Source organism: Chelon labrosus (genome assembly GCF_963514085.1).
Source record: "Chelon labrosus genome assembly, chromosome: 2".
Lineage (NCBI taxonomy): Eukaryota > Metazoa > Chordata > Actinopteri > Mugiliformes > Mugilidae > Chelon > Chelon labrosus.
In genome coordinates, this window is record NC_140338.1 from 34,562,195 (window position 1) to 34,589,893 (window position 27,699).

A 27,699-nucleotide genomic window follows, 5' to 3' on the forward strand; every position below is an offset into this window, starting at 1 on the left:
CATTCCGGGGATCGAAACGCTAACCCTCTGGTTCGCGGACAACCCGCTCTACTTACTGAGCCACATCAGGAAACTGTTTGGAAGAGGAGGCTGGGCGCTTTAAAAGTGCATGCGATTGGATAAAACATCTGTCTATCTACGACATACAACAACCAATCAGATGACTTGAATCATTTTCTCCACCAGATTCTCCACCACTTTTTTTTTGTCTATTCCGGTAAGGCCAGAGAAGACCAACCCGTCATTTGATATAGCAACTGCGCACAGTGCGGAATTAACCGACTTGTGTTTACTCATCACTAGGGGACCGAAGGTAGGATCTTGAATAGTTTATTTATTGTCTTTAAATGTGTGAGAATAAATCTGAATGTCATGCTTATTGTGAAATCTAAAAGCTTACATTCTACGCTGGTGGTATGACATACGCTATCAATGTTACTAACGACGTATTATTAAAAATAAACAAGACAAACTAGAAGAAACCGTCGACGTTATAGATGCATTTCGAAAATAATCGAATGCTTTGTCTTTACTTTCGTTTTCATGCAGTTGACTTTAAGTTTCGTTTTCGCCTCACAGCCGTAAGTGTAATTGTCACCATGGCTGGAGTGGAAGAGTCTCCTTTCTCTCTGATCAGTCTGGAGGAAGAGCTGACCTGTAGCATCTGTCTGAACACCTTCCAATGTCCGGTGACCATCCCGTGTGGACACAACTTCTGCCAGGACTGCCTGCTCGCCACCTGGAAGGACTCCAGCTTCAATTACAGCTGTCCTCAGTGTCGGACCTTCTTTGCCACCAAACCTGAGCTGAAGAAAAACACGGTCCTCAACGCCGTCGTGGAGACCTTCAAAGTCAGAGCTAAAGAGAGCGAAGCCAGTCAGCTTGTAGAGGAGAGCATAGTCAAGAAAGAGAATGTCATACGCTGTGATACGTGTATGGAAGCTGAAGCGTCCCACACCTGCCTCACCTGCATGGCCTCTTACTGTGATGAACACCTGCGGCCTCACCGGGAAAACCCTATATTTCGCCCCCATCAGCTGAGCGAACCTGTTGGTGACCTTATGGAGCGCATCTGCCCCAGCCACCACAAGCTGATGGAGCTCTTCTGCAGCCAACACATTAGTCCAATCTGCAGTCTCTGCCTCCAAGAAGCCCACAAAGGTTGCTTTGTCACCTCTTCTGAGGAAAGGAGGAACCTGACAGAGGTGAGTCAACCAGGGCCCGCATTCCTAAAGATTCTTAGCGCAAAGAGTTGCTCCTAGTGGCCAAATTCTAAGAAAATTCTTAGAATCATGATGTTTTCTAAGAATTTTCTCTCAAAGTTAAGAGTAGATCCTAGTAAAGATAAAAGGTATTCCTAAAGAATCTTAGCTCTTAAGAGTGCTCCTAAGGTGAGATCTGTTAAGAGCAGGGAGGAGGACTTTTAGGAGGCTTAGGAATTTCTTAAGCAGAGGAGAAAATGGCTGAAAGAAGAGGCAGGAGAGATATTCTCTAAACACTGAATGACAATCAAGCTTGTTACAATCGCAATATCACCGGAAATGAAAGTCATCAAAACACTGAGGTATTTAGCAACAGGAAAAATGCAAAAATGTAACAATGCAGCAGTGATGACTTGGGGCCAAATCTACGTCTCAAAACACTTTTATTCTCATTGACCAGTTCAGTCAGGAGCAAACACCGTTCCTCTGTCCAGTTGGGTTTCCTACTTCACTTCTTCTCCACTGCTGTTCGGTTTGTGGAAGATTTGAACACCAACCAACACTGCTTCTTCTAGGTCGATTAGCGATCACAGAAATTGATGAAAGCTGAGCCATTTTAACCTCGTTAATACCAAATGGATGAAGGGCAAACATGACCAGCGTGGTAAATGAATGGAAGCAAATAAATAGAACTATCAGCATGTGAATACTGTGCAAGTGGGCCTGAGTTTAATCACACATTTTATAGGATAATTTTTAAAGTATAGCTTACTATTTATTTATTTTTATGTGAAGTATTATTTATAATTGCACAGTCTTAGATTCTATTATTAAGTCTATTGATTTGACGGTCCATTCTAGGCAAATTATCACCAAAACTATTATTATCTAGTTTTAGGATCAACCAATCACACCTCTTGAAATGATGACTCATACCTAGCAACGGGGTCAACCACACCTCCTCACTAAGATAAGAGTTTCTGTCCATTCCTTGCTCAGAGTTCTCTGAGAATTTTCTGGAATCACTCCTAAGCTAAGACTCCTAGCTAGGAATTTTTAGGCTAAGTTAGGAGCTCTCTGAGAGGATTCTTAGAATCTTTAGGAATACGGTCCCTGGATACATCTCTCTAAGCAATTGTTAGGAGTGTTTTTTTGGTGTTGTTTTTCAGGCAGTCGTTGTGTGATTCATTTGTTCTTTTACTTTCCTCATTACAACATGCAGTAAGGCTTCAGCTATGGAGCAGCCCCAATAAGCTGATCATATTTTAACTTTTAAAAGTTGAAATAGCCAGGACTAAGCAGTGAACTTACAATTATCGCTTAACTCTACAGTGGTTGACAGAGCTCAAACTGCAGCCTAAAGAAAACACATGCAAAGAGGCAAAACTCAAGGAAATTAAGAAAATGCAATTGCGCATGCAAATACTCACAACACCATCAAATACAGAAACACGACGCACAAACACAGCACAAACGACAATGAAAATGTTTCCAGGGGACCCCAAGAAGTGATGAAAAGGCTCTGAATAAAATATTAAATATTATTAATGCTATCAATCTGCAAATGAATTGTGCATGTCATCGGATTATTTCATTTGACAAGCTAATAAAAAGCAAAAGGCTTGTAAGAAATCATGTGATCAGGATGTCAAAATAAAAAAACAAAAACAACAAAAAAAAACGTACCTCCAACACCGCTGGCGAGTAGCAAGCACATCACAGAAGGATCACGACTTTTTGGGGTCACATTGAAATATTTCCATTGTCCTTTGTGCTTCTTGCAATTAATGTCTGTATTTGCTGGTGTTGTGACTATATACAGCTCAAGACATTTTCTTACTTTGCATGTGTTCTAATAACTTGCAGTGTTTTGAGCACTCTCAGTCACAGTATAAACTAACTAAACTAACCTGTCTTTGTTAGAGATGAACAATGAGTTTCTATGAACGTAATGTGAATTAACTTGCTTCATGTTTCTATTTGTAGTGCGATCTGAGAGACAAGTTGGGTCAGCTGGATGAGAAGATTACAAAGAACGAAACTGTCTTGTGTGAAATGAAGGGTATGCAGAACAAGCTAAAGGTAACGTGAAAACAAAGAGTACATTGAAAGTGGTATAAATAAATTAGTCACCTGTCTTTGACATCTGGTATTTTGGTCTAATCATCTATTGGTCCTTTGACAGGACTCAGTGACCTATAAGAAGAGAGCTGTGGCAGCTGAGTATCAGCAGATGCGGGACATGTTGGCCAGAGAGGAGCATGATGCTCTGTTTGCCCTGGATCGAGAGATCGAGAGCGGTCAGACTAAACTCAACAGTCTCGTGAAAAAATTCAATGAGAACATCAGTAACCTGAGCAAAGCCAAAGTAGATATCCACAGCCTGCTGAGTCAGTCCCAAACCATGGCCTTCCTACAGGTAAGACAACTCTGATCATCAGTCCATACAGCTGCAGTCTCAATGCTTACTTGTTGACAGTAAAATTAGACATGGTAGTCACTCAGTGTTAGGGCTTATATGGAAATATAAAGCGATTCCAGCGTAAACAATTGAGAATAAAATCCATTTTCTTTGCAGACATGCACCTGAAAGTTCAGCCAAAGCCAATATAATGCTTCCGTAGTGAGTTAGGCAAATCGTTCTTGCTTGCGTGGGAAAGGTGGGCCTCTTTCAGACCTTGCATTAAACATCTGACCTGAGCAATCTGAATCCAAGTGACCAACCTTAAGTACATGTGTTCACACCCGGCATCAAAATGTCTCCTCATGTATCCCCAGCCATCACTTGTGATCCAGTGTCAGTTTTGCATTCTGTATGTAAATAAACACCCACATCATTTGGGGCGCAATAGAATATTCTAATAACTACTGCCTCTACATGTCTACTTGTGTGTGCATCATGACTTAGGGAACAGACTGTGAAGTCTCAGTAGAATCTCTGCCCTGACATTAGTTACCTTAAAGCAGACATGGGGACTTGTGACTTGGACTCGAGTCGACTCGAGTCGCTATTTTTATGACTTGTGACTTGACTTGACAAAAACTAAAATACTTGAGACTTGACTCGCACTTGGAAGTTAAAGACTCGGGACTTGACTTGACTTGAGACACGATGACTTGAATGACTTGCGTTATTCACATCATGTTTTCAGTTTGAATATAAAATATATAAATTATTTTAAAAAATAAAGTTGATTACCCAGCTGGAGCGCAGGCTGAGAATAGCGTGTCATGACCAGTGGCGGTTCTACGGGGGGGCATACAGGGGCAGCTGCCCCTGTAAAAAATACATCTTGCCACCCCAGTTGCCACCCTATTTAAATATATTTTATTTATTAAAACACATTTTTTTTTATTAAATGATCTATCCGTAGAAATTCAGCCCTCATCTCCTTCTATCTATCATTATTTAGTCTTTAAAATTCTATTTGCTATCATGTTGGCTAGCAAGCTATACGTTATAATGTATGTTTGTTTACGCTCATTACAAAAGTTCCGGGTCACGTAAACCCGACCAATTAAATATTAAAATCAAATTCAGTCCTGTTTCCCGTTTTTCCATTTTTTGGAACTTTTACTTTTGATCTGAGCCTAAAATTGAAGTATGAAAAACCAGCCATTTTTTCGTTTTGTGTGAGATTAAAAAAAAAATAACAAAATAACCAGTCACTTTTTCATATTTTTGATTGCCATTTGAAAATGGAAAGAACTAATAATACACGAATCCGTGTGTCATTAGTTCTTTTCCATTTAAATTCAGTATATATATACGTCTGCCATATGTTGCCACCCCTCAAAAATTCCTGCCCCCCTCTCGCCACCCCATAAATATTTTTCTAGATCCGCCCCTGGTCATGACTGGATCACGACACTATCATCAGTCATTTGTCATTTACTGACAGTTACTTATATCACTTTAAGATCAGATTCTGCAGGTAAAATTACAATAATAAGGTGACTTGACTTGGACTTGACTTGACCTACTACAGGACTTGACTTGACTTGACTTGACATAGCCTGTGACTTGACTTGACTTGACTTGCCCAAGAAAAAAATACTTGGGACTTACTTGAGACTTGAAGGTTAAGACTTGAGACTTACTTGAGACTTGCACATGTGTGACTTGGTCCCATCTCTGCCTTAAAGACAGGCAGTGAGTAGGCGTTTTTTAATGTGACCCAGGACACATTGTGTGTTCACACTACCAAAGGAATGTGGTCAAATGCGTCCAGACCACCTCCAAATTTGATCTGAGATCAAATCACTGAAATGTGTCCTCAATTCATCCTTGGTTCGTTCACACATGTCGTTTAAGATGGTCATTTGCGTTCACATTGCCCAGGATGGATGTTAATGAAAGGGCCATAGTAGTGGTGTGCGATAGCGCTAGATTTGGTATCGATCCGAATCAATTTACATCTGAATGAATTTTCATGACCTTTAAGTGTTTTTGTGATTTGCGTTTTGGATTATTAATCAGTTAAAATCCAGTACAGAATTTACTAAAAAAATACTTTATTATTACAATAAAAGTTTTTATTCAGAAACACAAAATGATCACTTGAGAACAAATGAAAACAAGTTATTTTTTCAGGCAGAGTGTTCAGAAATACAATTATGTCTCTCCCTTCATTGCACTTTTTTCTGGGATTTTCTCTTAAATAAGCAAAGTGTACAAAATCACTCCACAACAAATATTATAAAAAATGTAAAATTTGTTTTTTCAAGTAGCATGTGTGTTTAGGAAGTACAATACAAAACAAACATAAGACAACATTTCTCCCCTTTAGTACACTTCTCCTCTTTTCGGGGGTCTGTCGGGGCCAGGGGACAGGGGATTTTTCTCCTCCGCTCTCTGTTTCTGCATTTTCTTATCTATATGCACATACAAGTTTGTTGTGTTACCACTGTATATTACAGCCTTTTTACAAATAGTACAACTTGCTGTCATTTTATTTTCGGCCTGAAAATATAGCCAAACAGTGCTCCTCTTTCTCTCTGCCATTCTCCTGCTCCATCTATGTGCTGTGTGTAATGCGCTGCTGCTGGCAGGGCCTGGCTGGTAGGAGTGGGCGGTGCTTGGTTACCTGGCGCCACTCAGTCACGTGGCGGTACAACAAACACACGAGAGGAGGAGGAGGAGCAAAGTGAGCCTGTTCTGCTCTGTGACAGCAGCAGCATTTTAGACAAACACAGTCAGGTCGCCTCTTTAATGGAACAAGAGAGAAATTGAAACTTAAGTATCGATGTCATTACATTGATATTATCGATATTTCGATCGATCCGCCCACCACTAATGCATCTAAACAGGGATTTCCTAAAGCCAAAAATTCCATTAAAGGGGAACTACTGTTTTTTTACAACCTGGACATTATTTCGAACTTAAAATACGGTCGTTTACTCACCCAAATAACTTTTATGTCATTTGCACTCGTTTAGAAAATAATAATTAGATCAACGTATATCCATATTGCGGGAGTGACAGTGGCATATGACGCATTATCTGCCGCGAATCTCATTTCACCAATATTTTGTTATGATACGCTAATGTTATTCCCTGTTGAGTTCAGAGTTACCTGTTATCATCATCCGGGGTCTGTAGATTGACCTACAGACCCCGGATGATCAGTGGCGGTTCTAGACCAGTTGGGGCTTTGTCAGAGGGGCACATTCAGCCTGGGGCAAAAAAAGACAAAGATTCTAAATCTTATTTGATTTATTTTTATTTTTTGTAAAACTAGTGATTAACCATTGTAACCAAAGTGAATAGTTCAAAAGATCACATTTGAGACACAAGTATATAAAAAAATGATAAGAAGATTTCATAGAATGCATTGACTGATTGGAGAAAATAATCAGCAGATGAATTGATAATAAAAATAACTGTTAGGTGCAGCCTTGGTTCAGTTTCAATTAATTATAATCAATTATATACAATTATCATATATATATATATGTATATGATAATTGTACATAATTGATTGACACATAAAAAACTATAGACAAAAAGCAATGGAGAGGAATACACAACTAGGGTCCCAACCGTCCCTTGAAAAAACTGAATCGTTACGTATTTAGAAACAAAAGTACACGTCCCGCATTGAGCTGAAACAGGACGCCCTTTGTCTCGTATTACTGTCAGAATCAAAAATGGTGTGTAAAATGTCAGTGGAATTAACGAATAACAGGATGCTTTATATGAACATTTACGGTAAACTTATTCCCAGGCCGTCTCCTGCTCTGTCACCAATGAGCTAACAGCGGGAATCCCGCTCATCTCATTGGTCGAGGTACTGTCGCTTGCGAAGAAGATACCGAAAACAACAAAGCAATAACTTTTCATCACAGTTTATGTTTGCACTTTTCTAATTTGCACTATTACTAGAGGAATGTTCTGCTTTCCATTATTTTATATTAATTTATACAGTTTTAAGTTAAGCAGGACAGGTTTCTGTTTAAAAAAGATATTTATTTTATTTTGTTAATTTTGTTATTTTGTATTAAAAATAAATAGTTGAATAATAATTTGTTTTCCATGAGTTCATATCACTCAAAAATATGAATTTAATTCAATTTAGTTAAAAAATCGTTTCAAACACACAAAAAAGGGCTAAAAAAAATTCACGACGCCGGGAAGGGTGAAGGTATTCGGGTCTGCCGGCACTTCCAACGAGGTGTCCCTTATTTATTTTTCAGGGAGTTGGCAACCCTATACACAACACTTCAGCAACCCAGTATATAAATGGCATTTATTACAATAGGCTACTGTTACGAGCTTGTTTTTGTGTTCTGGTAAGGTTAACTAACGTTAGCTAGAAGCATGCAATCAACTCAAGCTGACATTAACGCCTGGTCTGGTAGGCTGCTATTATAATTCATAAAGTTAGCCAACAAGATTTCTTGACCAGAAGTCTTACCTTATAACAATACAATATTGTAATCGTTTCTCTTCCTTTTGTTGGGTGGATGGTATCAAAACTGACCGCTGTTTTCAGTGGCGTAACACACTAAAGGATCAGACTGGAATGTTGAGCCACGCGCATTAGTTCCGCTTTTTGCGTCGGCACAATATCACAATTTTAATAATTACTGTATAATCTTTGTTCGGAGGGGGGCCACAGGGGGGTCCAGACTCAGTGTTACGGGGGCAGTGGCCCCTGTTGGCCCCCCCTTAGAACCGCCACAGCGGATGATGTCTTCTGACCTGGATGATGTAATCTCTGAGCGGTGCACACACCCGCGACAGTCGGCTTGTTTATCTGTAATTTGCTACTGCTATTATCCGGGGTCTGTCGGTCAATCTTTAAAAAGATGAATGAATGGATTTATTCCAAATAGAGAAAAACTATCAGATCAAGTCCTTACATGGTTATTAGGACATCATATTTTCCTTTTGAACAGATTATCAAAAGTGTACACCACCCCTCTCAATATGATTAAACTTTCCCTCTTATCAGGTCAGTCTTTTCTGGTTGAGGTGGTTAATTCAATTCAATTCAATTTTATTTATATATACAAATCGTCTCAAGATGCTTTACAAAACTCGGCCTGAAACCCCCAGAGCAAGCCTGAAGGCGACGGTGGCAAGGAAAAACTCCCTTTTAACAGGAAGAAACCTTGAGCAGAACCCAGCTCATATGGAGGGACCCATCTGCCTAAGGCCAGCCGGGTACAGACAGAAGAAAGAGAGAAGAGAACAGCAAAGAGAGAAGAGAACAGCAAGATAAACATACATCTGTCATAGATACACATATCTGACTAAAGCGTACATGTGGAATCTTATGATACAAACTGATGATGTTACATGACAGTTTGAAAATGTAAGAGGAATCATAGGCAGGTTGGAGAATTGTTCATTCAGGTATGAGTGGACAACTGCAGGATTCCATGAAGACTGGGCAGGCTGAAGAGACCACGACAACAGATGTAGTATAGAGCTCCACAGGAAACGCACAACTCCAGGCCAGAGATACTCACAAGAAGAAGGAGGAGGAGGGGAGGGGAGGGGAGGGACACACAGCAGTAAACATTCTATACAGTAATAGCACAGAATTGCATGACTAGTAGTAGATAGAGAAAAGAAAGTGGAGGATGTGAGAGAGGAGAGAGAAGAAAGAAGGAGGACATGAGTTTGGTGTATCGTCCCCCAGCAGCCTAGGCCTATAGCAGCATATCTAAGGGATGGTTCAGTCCAGCCCTAACTATAAGCTTGATCAAAAAGGAAAGTCTTAAGACACGCCCCGAGGCGCTACAACAAGATGGACGCATAGTGGCGAGCTCCTGCTAGTCGGTTTCAAATAAAGTACCTCCTAACACTATAAATAGTATTGAAAACATTCTAAACGAAGTATGAGAGGAGGAAAATTGCCAAAGAGTCAAAGGATTGTCAAGAAAATGAATAAAAGAGAACAAAACCCAGAAGTGACCAAGTCTGCTGAATACGGGGCTGATGATGACAACGGAGAATCGCCAGGTGAAGCTAATGCAACAGCTAGCACGAATGAAAACGCTCCGCTTGAAGCTTTAGCATTACTCTCTAAAGAGCTTAAAGACTTCAAACATTAAGTGAATCGGGACCTGAGTGAATTCAAAGATGATGTCAAGAAAACACTGAAAGATGACCTTGCGGAGTTTAAAGGTGAAGTTTTGCAAGAGATACAGAGTCAAAATGCTAGTATTACGGATAGTTGAACTGGAGTCGGCTTGTCTCGAGATGAAGGAAACGTTAATGACGGTGGTGAAAGAGAACACACAAATGCGGGACAAAATTGTCGACTTAGAGAGTCGTTCGAGAAGAAACAATATCAGGATTTACAGAGTGCCAGAAGAAAAAGAGGGAAAGTCTGTCGCCGAGTTTGTAAACGAGTTGTTTAAAAGGCACCTCTCCCTGACGGAGGGAATGGAACTACAAATCCAGCGGTCGCACAGAGCATTGACCCCAAAGCCAGCTACTACTTCACCTCCGAGATCAATAATAGTGAACTTTTTACAGTTCCACGTTAAAGAGCTGGTTCTTAGGAAAGCATGGCAGCAGAAGATTGAGATGAACGGCAAACGGCTATACTTTGATAACGATTATGCGACGGACATTATGGAGAGGCGCAAGGCATACGGCCCCATCAAAGCCGCGCTGAAGGAGAAGGGTATCCGGTTCCAGACACCATATACGAAGATACGAGTATACTGGGATTCCGGACTGCAGATCTACGGGACAGCGGACGAGGCGGCCTGGGACATGAATCGGCGTGGGATCAAGGTGACGGTGATGACCAAGGCTAGCACCGCAGTTGTTGCAGAGGAGAGATTGAATGCAGCGATATCATGGAAACCAGTGGCGAACCGTGAGCACTACAGCTGGGCCTTCACCGTCAAGAAAAGAAATCATCACGGAAAAAAGCAACAGTACGATGAATTGAAAGGGTTTAACAACTGCAATCGTTTAATTAACGATGGCAAGGATGTAACCAAATAGACCATAACATCAATAACATTCTCCGGGAACAAGAAACATTCTCAACATTAACTTTAGAAAACTGGAGACCATTTAGGCTACATAGTTGAAATCAAATAAACATAGCCTACTCTAAAGACAAAATCTGAAAATATAAAATGAGGTCACCCAGAATGTCACCCCGTGACGCTGCTGACACGGACACCGAGGCTCATTTCATCACCATGGACAGCGCTATGAAATCACGCAATTTGCACTGGGATTTTTACAGACAACCTCCGCAATAAATACAAATTCCTGAATGTCCACTTGGCCAGTAATATTAATCCCTTGAAATAATAATCAAGGTGAATATAGGCCTTTTCTTTTTCTTTTTTTTCCTCTCTCTCTCTGTTCTGCCTGACCTTGTTGTTGTGGGCCGTAGTGTGATTACGGCGCTGCTCATCTAGCTGAAGATCAACTCTTGTGTCCCCAAACGTTTTCAAACTGACCGTCGCTTGCAGGTGTGCCACAGAATCTTGATGTCGGTGGGCTGACTTTGTCAGATTTGTAAGGCTGACAAATCCGCCGCTGACCCAGGTGGATGACTTGTCAGTTGTAAAAAGTAAACAACTCCAGCATTACAGCCTGTTTGTTTTATTACAGTCCGTCATCCATGGATATCGCTGATAATTTTCGGTCTTGAAATGCCTTTCCACTTTCTTAACCTTTTCTTTTAATTCCAGTTCTGGAGTTGGTCTTCCGATTTTTATTATTTGAAGTTTTTCTATGAAAGGCCGCCTTGAAAAAGGCGATGCTATCAAGCTAGCCACAATGTCACTCTCGTCTGCCGCCATTTAACTCTGAGCGGTTGAGTCCATAGACATATATGTCTATGGTTGAGTCCACTTATCTGTTTCTATGTATGATCTGATTGTCTGTACTTTCAGATTTTCAATAAAGGTTTGCATTAAATGTAAAAAAAAATCTGAGCGGTTGACTCTCAACCGCTCTCACCACTCTGCCGAGATTCCGATGTTCGGACTTCACGAAGGCCTACAATCTTTTGTTTTTGTCCCGCCCACTTGAAATCAAACCGTGATTGGTCAATTTGCCCGTCACTCTCCAAACCAAAACACATAAGGCTCGTTTGAGATGTCTGCGCCTGTCTGAGGCTTAGGTGCATACGTCAACGTGAACTTACGCCGACTGTAGGGGTGGAGCATAAAACGGCTGCAGACAAGTCGGACACAGTCAACTTCGTGTAAACAATGGCGGATCTCGCGGCGTTTGCATTCGTTGTTGCCGACGAAATAGAAGCTTTGGAGTTACGGGAATTTATTCCCATGTTACAACAAGCATGCTGTATGCAAAGGATTGTGAATAGCAGCAAATCTACTGAATAAGGATTAAGTAGCATAGTGCTTTGGTCTCCAATCTTGGCCAAAATGAACTGCTGATTAGGCTACTTATTTGAATATTTACTTTTACACCCAAAGTCATTTAGCACCTGTAACTCAACCATGAAACGAATTCACAGAAAGATATTGAGATGGAGATTAAATGCCATTTGTTTTCATTTTTGGACAGACAGGTGTGAAGAAGAACCCCAAAAATCTACTAACCGTTAACAAGATTTGAACTACGGACGGCCGATCGCCAGACTGACGTGTTACCCACTAAACCAATTTAGGATGATACTAAAGAAGCAGTACTACGATATAAGTAAAGGATAATGGACGACACTTCTACAAATTTAATGCACGTGTTCTAGATTGTAAAAGGGCCCAACGCGAAGCCTTAGAATGTAACCTGCGTTGTGTTGAACCTGCGCGAGTCAGCTCTGCACACGCCCGGACTCGAACCAGCAGCACCTCGGATCGGGAGGCGAGCGTGCTGACAGTTGAGCCAATAGCCCAGGCTATTTTTTTTCCGGATAGTCTAATGGAGTGAAGTCCATTATCCCGCTTATTCTACTGTTACCAACATGCTAAAAATGCCTTTTTACTGTTTAATCGAAGAAATGAACACTGCATTGAACTGCAGTCAGATGTACAACGTTTTCAGTAGACCAGCCTACCATTGTTGCAGGAATCACATATAAGAATGTATCCCTTCGATTTCTGTTCATTTTCGCATATTCCAACATAACGAAGCGAGAAACGTCAAAATCGTCATGAGGAGATTCCTCCCAAACTGCCCAATCACGTCTTTGAACTGACGTCATGAGGGCGGGTTTCCGGTCGTGCAGTTCGTGGAAAGCAACTGCAAGATCTGACTGCAGGCGAAGACTCCCGCGATATTTTAAGGTCATGTGACATGGTGACGTGGTGGTAAGTCCCTCCCCGGCTGACACAAGTCGGACAGGATTTCTAACCAGTATGCATTGCGTCCATCCCAGTATGCATTGCGTCCATCCCAGCATGCATCACGTCAAGTCAGATCTGCACAGATCTGCATGAAGTCGAACGAGCCTATAGCTTGGCCTTCCCCGGGATTCGTGAAGTCCTCACCAATTAATGAGCCAGCTAACCGGGCCTTGATAGAGACGGACGATTCTGATTGGATAACATGTTTTCAGGACAGTAACCCTTTCATTGCTGATGTGAACTTCACAGTAAACATTAGAACATAGATGAGAGAAAATGTATTAAATGTATTGTATTAAATTAAATGAGATAGAAATTTAAAAAATATATATTATTTTTTATTTAATACTCCTATTTTTTGGTCCAAAATTATTTTAGGCCTTCTCTGAAGGCGTAGAAGGCCCTGAAGGTTCCCCACTGATGGAAACGCTCCAACGCGCCAGACAACGCAGCGCAACGCGCAAGAGAGAGACTGGAGGAGTTCAGACGAGGCACTGAGTGAACTGGATTGAATGAAAAGATAAACCGCCCATGTGAATTCAAATACTAATATTATTTTACTTGAATAGACATTTATCTTACACTTTTGAGTGTTTGCTTAAGACACTAAACTATGGGCCTTGGTGGACACATGACTCACAATTTATGTTATTAAGTCTGTGAAACCGACCAAAAGGGTTTTTGTTGTGTTTTTGTTTTATGCGCCAAATGTTGGACAATTCTAGTTTAAGTGGGATTTTTCTCACAACTAGGGAGGGCCCCTATCACGAAGAGGCACTTTACCCTCCACCCACCAACAGGGACTTTACAGGGTGGTTAAACACATCCTTTTTTGGGGAGTCACTTTGTTCTGTGTTCAGTTGTTTTCAGTTGTTGTACTATTGTTATGCCTTTGGTGTTCTGAGCTGTATTGCCATACAAACTCCTAAACAGTAATGTTAGAGTATAATATTAAGATATTGTCGTTGAATATCAATGGCTTAAATAACCCTGTGAAACGCCAGAAGATAATGACCAAATTAAGGAAGGATAAGTCACAAGTTTTATATTTACAGGAGACCCATTTATCTAGACAGGAAAGTGAGAAACTTAAGAGGTTTGGCTATACAAATTCATTCTACAGTTCATACCGCCATGGAAGTAGAAGAGGTGTAATTATACTTGTCCCCAATTCAGTGAAATTTGAATGTGTCAAAGAAATTAGTGATAAAGAAGGGAGATTTATTCTTGTGAAAGGGAAACTGGAAAACGAAATGGTGACATTGGTTAATGTATACGCTCCACCTCACAGTGGAAAACAGTTCTTCAAAACCTTGCTAGATACCATGATATTGGAAATGGAGGGAATATTGATATGTGGTGGCGACTTTAATATTGTGATGAATAGTAATCTAGATACAACAAACAAGAAAAAGAAAAACGGATCACTGTGTGGTTTATCTCGAAGTCAAATTAAAAGTGCAGGAGAAAAGTACACTATGGAGGTTAAATGTTGGAATATTAAACAATAAACCAATAGTGGAAGAGCTAAAGAGAGATATCACAATGTATGAAAAAGAAAATAACAATGGAGAGGTTACCCCTGTTATTTTGTGGGATGCTCTTAAAGCAGTTATCAGAGGAAAACTTGTTGCAAAGACAGCAGCAATCAAAAAAGCTAAAAGGGAAATCTATGAGAAGGAAAGGGACAAGCTGCTAAAAAGCATAAGATTACACGAGACACCTCGCTGCTTTCAAAAATGAAAGAAATTAGGGATAATATGGACAGCATGTTAACCACAGAAATTGAAAAGAAGACAAGATTTCTAAAACAATCCTATTATGAAGTGGGGCCGAGAGCAACCAAATTACTGGCAAAAAGATTAAAAAAACAGCAGGCTGACAGGACCATTCATAAGGTAAGGGATGAAAGCACAAATATGATAATGTATGAACCAAAAGCGATTGAAAATAAATTCATGAACTATCACAGAGACTTGTATAGCCAACCTCCTTCTGCTGATATAGACCAAATGGTAGATTTTCTTGATGTACTAGACTTGCCTGCAATCGGGAAAAATCAGAATGATCTTTTGACTTCACCCATTACAAAAGCTGAGATAGAGAAAGCAGTGAATAAACTAAAAACAAATAAATCTCCCGGCAGTGACAGCCTACCAGCTGAATGGTATAAAACATTCAATGAGCAACTTATTCCACTACTGGAATTGTCATTTAACTATACTCTCGAACATGGTAAAATACCCCCATCCTGAAAGGAAGCAATAATTTCAGTGATCCCCAAGAAAAACAATAGTGAGACTTGTTCAGACTATAGACCCATGTCATTACTTAACGTAGATTACAAATTATATACTTTGATTATTTCAAAAAGATTTGAACAGTTTATCGTGATATTATTGATAAAGATCAGACAGGCTTCATTAAGGGACGCCAAAAGGAGAACTTTGCACATTATCAGCCATATTCAAAATAAAAATATCACTGCAGCCTTAATAAGCCTTGACGCGGAGAAAGCTTTCGATAGTGTTAATTGGACTTTTTTATACCAGGTACTTGGAAAATTTGGACTCAGTGACAAAGCTGATAAATGTATTAAAGCACTCTATCAGAATCCAACTGCAAGGATAAGAATAAATGGTAGTCTGACTGAGAGCATAACTCTAGAATGGTCCACCAGGCAGGGTTGTTGTCTTTCACCGACCTTGTTTGCGATCTTTATAGAGCCCTTAGCACAAGCAATCAGGCAGAATATAGATCTCAAAGGGATAAATATTGGGGGAGAAGAACACATCATCGGGCTTTTTGCGGATGATGTGATCTGTTTTTTAGAGGACCCAGACATATGTATCCCCATATTAATCCACCAATTAGAGTCATTTGGCCTCTGCTCTGGATACAAGCTTAATATAACTAAAACACAAATTGTAACATTCAATTATTCACCATCCAAAAATATACAAGTAAAATATAAAATGGATTGGAAAGCAACAAAAATTAAATATCTTGGGGTCACCTTAAAGGTGCAGTAGGCAGGATTGCGAAGATCCAGGACTTAGCCAAAAAATGTGAACATCGACAACTTCTCAGTCCCTCCCCACTTTCCGCTAACGCCCAAAACGGTCTCCCAAGCCCCTCCCCCCACAAGGGAGAGCTGTGCACGATAGAGCGCGTGCATATTGGCCCTGGAATACTGTGCACGAGCAGAGAACGGAGAGAGAGCAAGTAAACAAACTAGCATGGAACACACCGACGTAACAACAACAAAATAGTTGTTATAATACCCTTCGTTATTGCTAAATAATTTTAGGTCAAAATATTTAGCAATAGTCAACTTTAGGACAAAACCAAGGTTAGGATGTTTCTGAAAGTAGCCTACATCGGTGATGTTTGCTATCAGTAACAGTTAGAAGCATTCATTGTGGCGTTTTATTCCACAGTTTAGATTTATCAATTTGCTATGTGGTAGATATATGACCGCTACCTGTTGATGTGGTTAGACGTTTGAGAGTGAAGCTGAGGCACAGGCCTCAGACGAGGATTACATCCCGGCTCCTTCTACACGCCCACGGACAAGTGGTGCGAGGTGGTGGAGGGAGGGGAGGGCGCTATGAAATGCGTGTCCATGAGCAGTGATTGACACTCTGTTAGATACACCCCTGGACGTGATTGGTGCATCTGAATGTGTAGCGGTGGATGTCTTGCAAATCGCGCTACAGGCTCTAGGTGGGGCCAGAGGAGCTGAATTTTTTTTTAAATGACCTGCTTCATGCAATTATACTTGAACATAGGGTCAGTTTCAGCAAATATGACAGAAAGTTAGTTTTATAAGACTTGCCTACTGCACCTTTAACACAAAGAACTGAAGATATATATGAAGCCAACTACGCCAAGACGGATAAGGAAATTAGGAACGACATCGATAGGTGGGCTCTCCTTTCACTGGACATTGGTTCACGAATAGAGACCATAAAATGAGTGTTTTCCCTCGACTTCTTTATCTGTTTCAATCTCTACCCATTGAGATACCTGAAAAACAATTCAGAATGTGGGACAAAATCATGTCAAGTTTATATGGAATGGTCATAGACCGAGAATCAGATTTGAAACTTTACAGATTGGGAAGGATAAGGGGGGAATGGCTGTGCCAAACCTTAAGGAATATTTTGATGCTGCACAAATTAGGCCTGTAATTTGCTGGTGTGATAAGACCTACGTAGCCAAATGGAAGAATTTGGAACAATTTGTACAAGAGAGAGAAATTCAAAGCCTTATTGGTGACAGAGAAGAAGCGATGGGTAGAACTGAACAGGTGGATGCTGTCACCCAATTTACATTAAAGCTGTGGTTTAATATAGTAAAAGTGTAAACTGGAGAAAGAGCTTGGATTGCTTCGGTGGATAGCCTATGATCGACGCTTCACCCCAGGCTCTCTTGACCGGAAGTTCAAACAATGGATTCCAAATGGAATAACAGCAATGTGTTCGGTTATAAAAAATGGGAATTTCATGAGTTTCCAAGAGATTAAACAAAACTATGGACTAAATAATCACGATCACTTTAGATATCTGCCAATGAGGGACTTTTATGACAAAGAGTTAAAACACAAGGTGAATTTGGATAAAAACGGGATAATCAGGACCATAATTGGAATCTACAATTCAAACAAATATAGAATAATATCTACAATATATGGTCACCTAATGGAGAGAAGAGGGAATACAACCTCATATGTAAAATTGAAATGGGAAAGAGAGCTAGGTGTGAATATTTCTGAAGATGACTGGCTACATATTTGGAGAACACAACAATCAACTACGTCATCATGGATGTGGAGATTATACTGTTGGAAGAATTTAATTCCATTTTTTATCACACTCAAAATAAGTAGCAAATACTCATCTGTACCACAGCCATGTTGGAGAAAATGTGAAGATATAAATGTAGATCATTCTCATGTTTTTTGGCTCTGCCCTAAAATCATGGACTTTGGGGATGATGTTCATCTAATTATTGTCGGAATTCTGGGTTATGGTATACCTAGGTCATGTATGCTACTGTATTTTGACAGTATGACAGGAAATGTGTTAAAAGAGGACAAGTATTTAATGAAAATCTTGTTAGTAGCCTGTAAGAAAGCAATCTTGAGGAAGTGGTATAAGCCAGACACACAAACACAAAATGAATGGCAGAAAATTATGAATGAAATATATGTTATGGAGCAACTGACTCATAAAATAAGGATTCAAGAGGAACAATGTCGAGAAAAATGGGAGAAGTGGACTATCTATATGTCAACGACAGGTCAAGGTCTTTTATAATGATTTTAATAGAAAACAGTCTGAAGAGACATAGCAATCCAGCTTGTTATTTTCTGATGTTAGTACTTGCTTTTTTGTCCTGTTTTTGTTGATGTCCAAATGTTGCAAAGGAAAAAAGCAATAAAAAGAAAGTATCAAAAAAAAAAAAGGAAAGTCTTAAGCCTGACCTTAAAAATAGAGAGAGTGTCTGCCTCCTGAACCCAAACTGGGAGCTGGTTCCACAGGAGAAGAGCCTGATAGCTGAAAGCTCTACCTCCCATTCTACTTTTTGAAATTCTAGGAACCACAAGTAGGCCTGCACTTTCAGACCAAAGTGATCTGCTGGGATGATGTGGTACAATGAGGTCTTTAAGATATGATGGAGCTAGGCCTTTAAGGGCCTTGTATGTAAGGAGGAGGATTTTAAATTCTATTCTAGACTTTAAAGGGAGCCAATGAAGAGAAGCTAAAACTGGAGTAATATGATCTCTCTTGCTAATTCCTGTCAATGCTCTTGCCGCGACATTTTGAATCAATTGGAGGCTTTTTAAAGAGCTATTTGGACAGCCAGACAGTAATGAATTACAGTAATCCAGTCTGGATGACACAAATGCATGAACTAGTTTTTCAGCATCACTCTGAGACAGGATGTTCCTAATTTTGACGATATTACGCAGGTGAAAGAAGGCAGTCCTGGTTACTTGCTTTATGTGACATTTAAAGGACATATCCTCATCAAATATAACACCAAGGTTTTTCACAGTAGTACTGGAGGCCAAGGTAATGCCATCCAAAGAAACCACGTGATTAGATAATGAATCTCTGAGATGCTTAGGACCAAATACAATGACTTCTGTTTTGTCTGAGTTTAAGAGTAGGAAATTACAGGTCATCCAAGCCTTCATGTCTTGCTTAGGTTACATGAGGTTTTTTTCTTTGTGGAATATTATTATCCATGTAAATGCAGACTGTGACAGAAACATTGATTTGCAGTTTAACATGATGCAGCAACAGAGTTGCCCGTAACCTCGGCTATTATCTGGGAAACATGACATACCAGGCAAAACTACACCATGACGCCGAATGCAATTCGAGAAGAGAGCTGATGGCTTAATCTGGCAGAGTACACATAATAGTTGGGTTGATTCGAGGTCGGATCACCACTACAGACGAACCGCTGACTGTGACCTTTCAAGGGTGTCTGTGTGGTTCTTTTGGTCGCACTGCAGTGGAATTGCTGTGTTCTCACCAGCCCAAACAAACCATTTTTTCTTTGATTCAAACCGGCTAAATGCTGCTGTTGTGAAAGCACAATAAGGTTTATGTTCAGATAACTAAAAATGAACACAGTCTAGAGTCATTTAGTACAAGTTAGTTTGTGTGTGTGCTGTAAAATAATATCACATTATCGTCTTACTGTTCTTGAGTAAAATCTTCTTCCTCTCTTGACAGGCTTCATTTAACCTTCCTCCAGCCATGAATTTTGATCCTTACACCCCTCGCATCAACCCAGACTCCAAGAAGGTGAAGACAGTGCAAGCCTTTGCTGTTGACCTGAAGGCACATCTGTCAGAGATCTTAAAGCAGCCCGTTGAGGCCAGACTACCAATGCTTAAAACAGGTGAACATGCATGCTAAAATACATTCATTTATTCATCTTCTGTAACCGTTTGTCCTGTGAAGGGTTGCGGGGGGTTAGAGCCTATCCCAGCTGCAATGTTCCCTCTAATTTTTCATGTGTCTGGGCATACACAAAAACTCCCTAAGTACACTATGGACCACTGTGAGCAACATCAGACGCTGTGGCCACACACCAGTATCACACCTATCCAAAACCCGAGATCATAAGCAAGTTACATGGCTTAAAAGAATCAGTACGGCAGTAATTTCCATTAGTTCACTTTTAATATAAGTGATTTGGCCCACTTAACATGAAAAAGATAAAAATCTTGTTGTTCATGAGCTGTGTTGTATGTTATATGTCAGTGTGAGGGTCCTGCTGTGGTCTGGGTGAGGGAAAGTCCTGCTCTGGAAGAATTGAGACATGTACACTTTTCAGAGATAAAATTTTGTTCACATTAAAACATTGGCATTTTGTACAATGACGTGTACTGTAGCACAAGCATGTGATACACTGTAAATTCCTGTAACTCTTTGTCTGTAAAATATATAATTACAGTTTTTTTATTGCGTTTCTACTACCCATAAATTATATAGTAGTAACAGCATTTTTACAGAGCAAACCTTTCTCACTCGAAAAAGAAAAAATCTCACCCAGTTTCACCGCTTGTTCTTCTGTTTGCACACACTACGACAGCCATTCCATCTGTGCCACTGCCCGTTCGTTTTGCCATAATAAGGGGTTAGTACCATTTGCTTCTCTTAACTCCGCCGCACTGTTATGTAGCTAACCTGCAAAACACTGGCGCCGCGGCGCGTATGAGCAGGGCACGTACACATAAAGCGCTGTCAATGACATTGATTGGCTGTGTAAGTGAAACGCATCATATCATTGGCTGGACACCTGTCACTCACTGAGTTACGAAATGGTACGGAATAAATTGTTATTTGTTTAATTTATTTACAGTTCATGTTGGATTTTATTTTATGAGCTGCAAAGATTTTCTTGTGCATGGAGAACGTGCGAGCAGTATGCAATTGCACAAGCACGCAGCTTAGAGGGAACATTGCCCAGCTGTCATCGGGCAAGAGGCGAGGTACACCCTGGAAAGGTCACCAGTCTATCGCAGGGCTAATACAGAAAGACAGACAACCATTCACACGCAAACCTATGGCCAATTTAGAATTACCAGTTAACCTAACGAGCATGTGTTTAGACAGTGAGATTAAGCCGGAGTACCCAGAAAGAACCCACACAGACACAGGGAGAACATGCAAACTCCACACAGAAAGGCCCCAGTTGGTCTGCATTCAACCCTGGAACCTTCTTGCTGTGAGATATCAGTGCTAATCAGTGCTGCCCTGCTAAAATACATATTAAGTTGGATATTAAGTTGGCGTTAAAAAGCTACAGTGGTAAATGTTCTTGTTTTTATATGGTGCCTTTCTACCTATTGGTACTCAAAACCATTTTACAGTCACAGACACATCTACCCACACAAGCGCACCCATATTCACACACCAGTGCCATGCACTGGGAGCAACTGGGGGTTTCGTGTCAATTCAATTGGTGGAAGCACAATTCCAGTCAAATGTTCATTTGCATATATTCCTCAAATTTAATTTTGAGGATATTAGAGTATTTGTTTTAAGTCATATGGGTTAAAAGAGGGTAACATCAAGACGCTATGTGGTATGTTTTCAGGTGAAAGACAAGCTTCTGCCTCTGGGTTTAAACCAGGAACAACACACCAGGAATCTGGTATGTTATAAGTTTATGTGTGAAAGAAACTTATTCTATAACACATCACAATTGACAGTTCAAGTATAAAATAACCTTTTTTTTGTCTGTTGCTTTGCTCAGAGCCACAATGGCCTTCAGATCATCCCAAGCAGCCCACGTCCCAAACTCCTTGTTCTCAACCGAAACCAGGCCAGAAGAAGAAACCTCAAAGTAAAATCAAAGATATTTTATTATTATTGTTGTTTATAAGAGAGATTGTTAGGTAACAGAAGTGGGTTGCCGTGGATTTGTAGCAAAATCGGTGATTGCCCTTCTGAGCGAGCTGGGCATACGGGGAAAAAGCCAGAGGACTGCGGTATGTAACATGTCTTGGGCAGCAGAGAGAGCGAGCGAGCGAGTGGCTATGGGTACGTAGGAAGCATGCTAGCTGGGGAGCTAGCTAAAGGTAAGGGTGGCTGCGTGACTTTAGTGTGTTTGCAAATCATTATAGATGTGGTCGATTGGTTCGTGTTTCAGCCCGCATTAACGGGGCGAATCACGGTAGATTTGTTTGTTTGTTTCGTGTTTCAGCCCGCATCAACGGGGCAAATCACGGTAGATTTGCTTGTTTGTTTCGTGGTTCAGTCCGCATTAACGGGGCGAACTACGGTGGATTTGTTTGATTCGTGGTTTAGTCCACATCAACGGGGCGAACCACGGTAGTTTTGTTTGTTTCATGGTTCAGTCTGCATCAACGGGGCGAACCACGGTCGATTTGTTTGTGTCGTGATTCATAAAACGACTAGACAAATTATTGAAATATTAGTTGCTGTCTAATATTAATGGTGAGAAAAATGGGTTTTGCAGTGGCAGTGTGGAGAGGGGGACCTCAAGAATGCTGGAATTCACTGTTAAGCCTTCTCGAGGTGTCGTGGGCCTAACTTAACGGAACATCGGTGAAGGGAGGTGCCCACTTGAAAACCCCAATGACATGCTGCATTCTGCTGTTGTTTAGGTCAGGTTCCTGATGTCTTCATGTTGCTTGGTAGCTATGGTTAGCTGCTGAGCGGGCCATACAAGCCAGCAGCGTTAGGTTAGATTATGTTTCACAATGTTTGAATTATCCTCTGCTGCTCTGTGGGCCTACAAGCCAGCAGCATTTACTTAGTTTATTTAGATTGTAGGTTAAGCTAGCCAGCAGCATTTAGTTAGCTTATATTTCACAAGGTTTGAGTTAGCGTCTGCTGCTGAGCGGGCCATACAAGCCAGCAGCATTTACTTAGTTCATTTAGATTGTAGGTTAAGCGTCATATCATATGACTGTAGGTTTGTTAGGGTTTCTCAGCTGGACAGGGCCTCTAAATGTGTTTTATCTGGGATTTTGGCACAAGGGATTGTAACATCTAATCCTGTGTATTAATGAATGGTACGCCTAGCTGAAACTAATGATCCGTTCACGTTAGCAGAGAAAGAGCAACAAGCCACAACGCATTTTTTTTGCAAGCCAGCAACATGTAGCAACAAGCTGACATTCAACACGCTACATGTCAGGGGAACATGCAACATGAACTGGCTTAAATTTAAACAAACCACTCCCATGTTATACATACAGTCAATGCCTGTTCAAAACAACCCCACTGATGGCACCAATGAGTATTTGACTTTCCCTGCGATGACCCAGTTTCAATGTTGGGCATGCTGACCGAGATGTAGCTTTTGTCGCTTGTAGTATGAACACACCATAACGTGATCGAACACAATAAATCCTATACTCTAAATCCTAATTTCAGAACATACCTTACTGTTGCATATTTAATGCTATATGTTTGTATTTTACTGCTCTTCAGAAACCCCAAATCCTTCACAGGCTACAGGAAATAAGAGTCTAAATCGTTCGATGGAAAACCTGTTGGAATTTGCTGGGGAAGACAAACCCAAAAGCCGCCCTCCATGGGCTGATCCCAAAAGGAAACCAGGTTTGGTTGTCTAATGGTGGCTAACACAGAGAGATAGGGACCAGGCTACAGTTTCCTTATAGCTTCACCTTCTATCTTCAGACACACAATATGTACCGTATTTTCCGGACTATAAGGCGCACCTGAATATAAGCCGCACCAGCTAAATTTTGGGGAAACTACAGATTGTGCCATATATAAGCCGCACCCGACTATAAGCCGCACCCGACTATAAACCGCTGGTGTTTTAATGTTTAATTACCGTAAGGGTTTCTTCTACCACGGAGATTGTCGGGACAGAAATGACTGTTTGGAAACGCAAAGCGTCCCATTTATTTACATTTGACAAACATAAATCTTTCGATCAGTCAAACAAACAATCAATCGATCAAACTTTCACATCTTTGACATTACAAACAGCATTCGTGCAGTGCACAAATAATACAACGGTGCGCTCCTAGCTCACTTCCTGCAGTCATAGTACCGTAGTAGTGCAGTATAACAAAAAACAAAGCTTACAACGCTTGACGAGGCAATAACGTTAAATGTCTAAATTTAATTTGTTTGTAAAAGTGCTTGCCTGTAACACGGCAGCAAAAGTGCAGTAACCCGGCTGCTCAACAAAATAACCAGCATCTTTTTCGAAAACAGCCAACACAGCAGTAAAGGTGCAGTAACACGGCCGTTTACTGTATCAAAATAACCAGCCTACTATACCAGAAAAGTCAGTTCTTAATCCTCGTGTCATCGTCTATGACATGATAGTGCGCCCCTGGTGACCGTTAGCTGTAAAAATCCATCCGCTGTTGTATAAGCCGCAGGGTCCAAAGCAAGTGACAAAAGTAGCGGCTTATAGTCCGGAATTTACGGTATTTCATGCAACTATGGAGCCACTAAAGCACATATGCTACAGTACTCCCCTGCACCTGTGAACAGACCTAGATATCTAGACTATGTGGAGGTCTTCTTTTGTGTTTCTGAGCTTAATGACAAATAGCTTTTTTTGTCTACTTCTGTTTTAGAAACCTCAGACATTCTCCCTGACATAACTTCTGCTGAAAAGAGAAGTGAACTTCTGAAATGTAAGTGCAGCAGGTGTCCTCCCTTTATATGATATGGTGATAGCTGCTGTGTTTGTTATTTAAATGTTTCTTTGTTTTTTTATGTCCTTGTCAGATGGCACAGTACTCACTCTGGATCCAAAAACAGCCCATAAACGCATCATGCTGAGCGAGGGCTTCACCAAGGCCTGTGTGTCCGAAGAATCCACAAACTACCCCAGCTGCCCTGAACGCTTTGCTGTCTGCTCCCAGGTGCTCACCTCAAAGGGTTTCTCTCAAGGGCGCCACTACTGGGAAGTCCGACTGAGCAGCAACAATTTCATTGGCATAGGCTTAGCTTACGGCAGCATTGACCGCAAAGGCCCCACCAGTCGACTTGGTCGCAACGCTCAGTCCTGGTGTGTCGAGTGGTTTAATGTCAAGTTGTCGGCTTGGCATAACAGCAGTGAGACCGTGCTGGTCAATCCCAATCCAAAGCGTGTAGGAGTGATGTTGGATTGTGAGGAGGGCACGGCTACGTTCTACAATGTTGCTGACAGGGCATATCCCTTCCACTCGTTTATCTTTCCCTTTGCTGAAGCGGTCTATCCAGCTTTCTGGATTTTCTCAAGCGGCTCTTCCATCTCTATGTGCAAGTTGCAGGCTTGATTATACAAACCACATAAACACAGCCTTCTGAGCCTCAATGCATACTGTATGTTCATATTCTAAAAGGATACCAGTCATTTAAGTTTGGAAGAACTAAACAGAAAAAATAATCAAATTGGCTATTTGTCACATTAAAAGGCTGACCAGTTATAACTATATGTTAGTTAGTTGGGATTGCAACTATGATAGGATGTGAGTTTATCACTGAAGCTCATGATATTAATTCTGCAGAAACCTTTATGGGTTATTTTGGAGTGTGGCTATTAAGATTATAGGGCTGGTTGATACAAAATTTTTAATAACTAACTTTTCCATTACACAAATTGTTATTTCTGCTGACTTAACTAAAGCTCTCATACGCTTTCAATTCCCCAGCAGTAGATTCAGAAATGACAATGATGTGTCTGTATTTAAATCTTACCTGTGTGAATTCTGTAAATTAAGTGTACTTATTGCTTTCCTTGCTGATCATGGAAAGTTTTTGTCTTCTGTGTACAGAAGACAAAATTAATGTAAAATTAATGCCAACCCCACAATTATGCATTTGCCCCTTTCTTAATTATTTGCATAGCCTGGAAGCCAGACCAATTGATCATGATCATGTCCCAGCAAAGATCTGCCAAGCCAATCAAATCAGCTTATGTAGTCGTAAATTAAAGTTAAATCTGTTTGCAACAAAATGGCTCTGACTAGTTGTAGGATTTTTTCGAGTTTGTGAATGAATTTGCATCACTCGGCCCTATAAGCTCACTTCTTCCAGACCGGTTCGGGCTGTTGGGAACGGAGCTCATATAGACTCTGTTTTTATCATGTCTGGACAGTCTCTCTTTTTTATTTTCATGGCATTTTGCTATGGAAATGGAGATGACATGTAGCAGTTGTCCTATGGTCGATTTAAACCTTGGATGTCATGCTTGCATGGTGCGCTCCATAGAAATAACATTTCAAAATCTATGGAGGGCACATAAAACCGACAAGCCATCAGAATACTCTGTTGGCTTTTAGTAAAGTGTTGATGGATAGTTTCACAGGTTCTTTGTTTCAATGAAGTACCCTAGCCTGTAAGAGGCCCTGATCAGGCACCATTGCAGTCCCTCAGGTGTTATGGCTGCTGTCCATGAGTATACTGGTAACTTTAGACAAGTATGCTCATCTTGCAGGTGTGAAATGACAAATTGTACAGATAAAGTTTATGTTCGCTGTATATTAACAGTGACGTTAACTGTTCAATCTGTGTTATCTTTGTTCTTTTTGACAAAGTCACTACGCTAAAGATGTTCAGAGTGACTTATTGATAAGCCAAAGATTATTAATAAGGAAAGGTTCAGACAGAATGACTGCTGAACTATTTTTGTTTCACCTGAACAGTTCAGGTACCTTTATGTTTAGGCTATAAGCCAACATTACTGTACCTGGTTTTAACCTGTAACATAAATCTGCTTTTCTATTTTCTGCTTTCTCTATTTCATCATTTAATGTCACAGTGCAGTGGCTTAAGACATTTTTTTTGAAAATACTGAAAGCCTCTGATATTCCACTCGTTCTGACACTTTTAATCACATAATAGTGGTGTCTATGATTAATGGAATATAAATATTAATAGTGTATTGCTTGTAGTGTCTGTTTTTGGCCTGTAAATGCATCCTAGATTGACCACAAATTTTTCTAAGATCCCTTTGATTTTGTCATGTGGTGATCCTTAACTATTGTTCATGGTTCTTTGCATCAAACATAAATGCAGAAGTTAACAGCAAACCTACTCTTTTTGTAACACTTCTGTTAGTGTTTTATCCTATCTGAGGTGGAGGGCTCACACTATTCATTGTATTGTTGCTGTACCTACTCTTGGTATGTATTTCAAGAGTCTCAGTCAGTTTGGTTCAGATCTCTTTAATTTTAATTATTTTTTCTGAAAGTTAAAAAACAGAATTGCAAACATTACAGTGGATTTAACATCTTTTCATTGTTTTAATTGTGTAATATCCACACATGGTAACCTAGGAAATAAGAATAGAACCAACACATTTGGTAAATTACATTTACTATTTTATTCATTTGTGACCTGGATGAGAATAAAGCTGCAACTAAGGCAGCTGGACTTGTAGGGTTTCTTGAAGACATTACATCCAAGTACCTTCTTCACCAGTCATTTAAATGAGTTGCGAAACATCTTCCCAACAAGTCCATTGTATTTGATTCAGCTTTGTTTTTGGAATATACTTCAAAGATTCTATTGTGTTGTGTGTTTCCTTGTGTGTGATCTTAATAAGGGCTATGAAAAGAAAGGAAGAAATAACATTAAAATATGAAGAAAATAAAGTCAAAAGTGTTGATTGTGTTTTAATACTTGAACTTTATTAAGCTTGCCTTTGACAAAAAGAATATTCTAAT

At 40.3% G+C, this 27,699-nt stretch overlaps 1 protein-coding gene across 1 annotated transcript; it reads left to right on the forward strand.

Moving 5' to 3' along the window:
• The first annotated feature begins 221 nt into the window (after nucleotides 1-221).
• On the forward strand, nucleotides 222-27,699 carry trim25 (tripartite motif containing 25). The gene is made up of 10 exons (XM_084568424.1): nucleotides 222-313; nucleotides 580-1,205; nucleotides 3,189-3,284; nucleotides 3,388-3,621; nucleotides 19,754-19,922; nucleotides 21,627-21,683; nucleotides 21,786-21,875; nucleotides 23,492-23,620; nucleotides 24,622-24,681; nucleotides 24,776-27,699. The coding sequence occupies exons 2-10, from the start codon at nucleotides 600-602 to the stop codon at nucleotides 25,306-25,308; spliced, it is 1,974 nt and encodes a 657-aa protein (XP_084424550.1). The 5' UTR covers nucleotides 222-313; nucleotides 580-599; the 3' UTR covers nucleotides 25,309-27,699.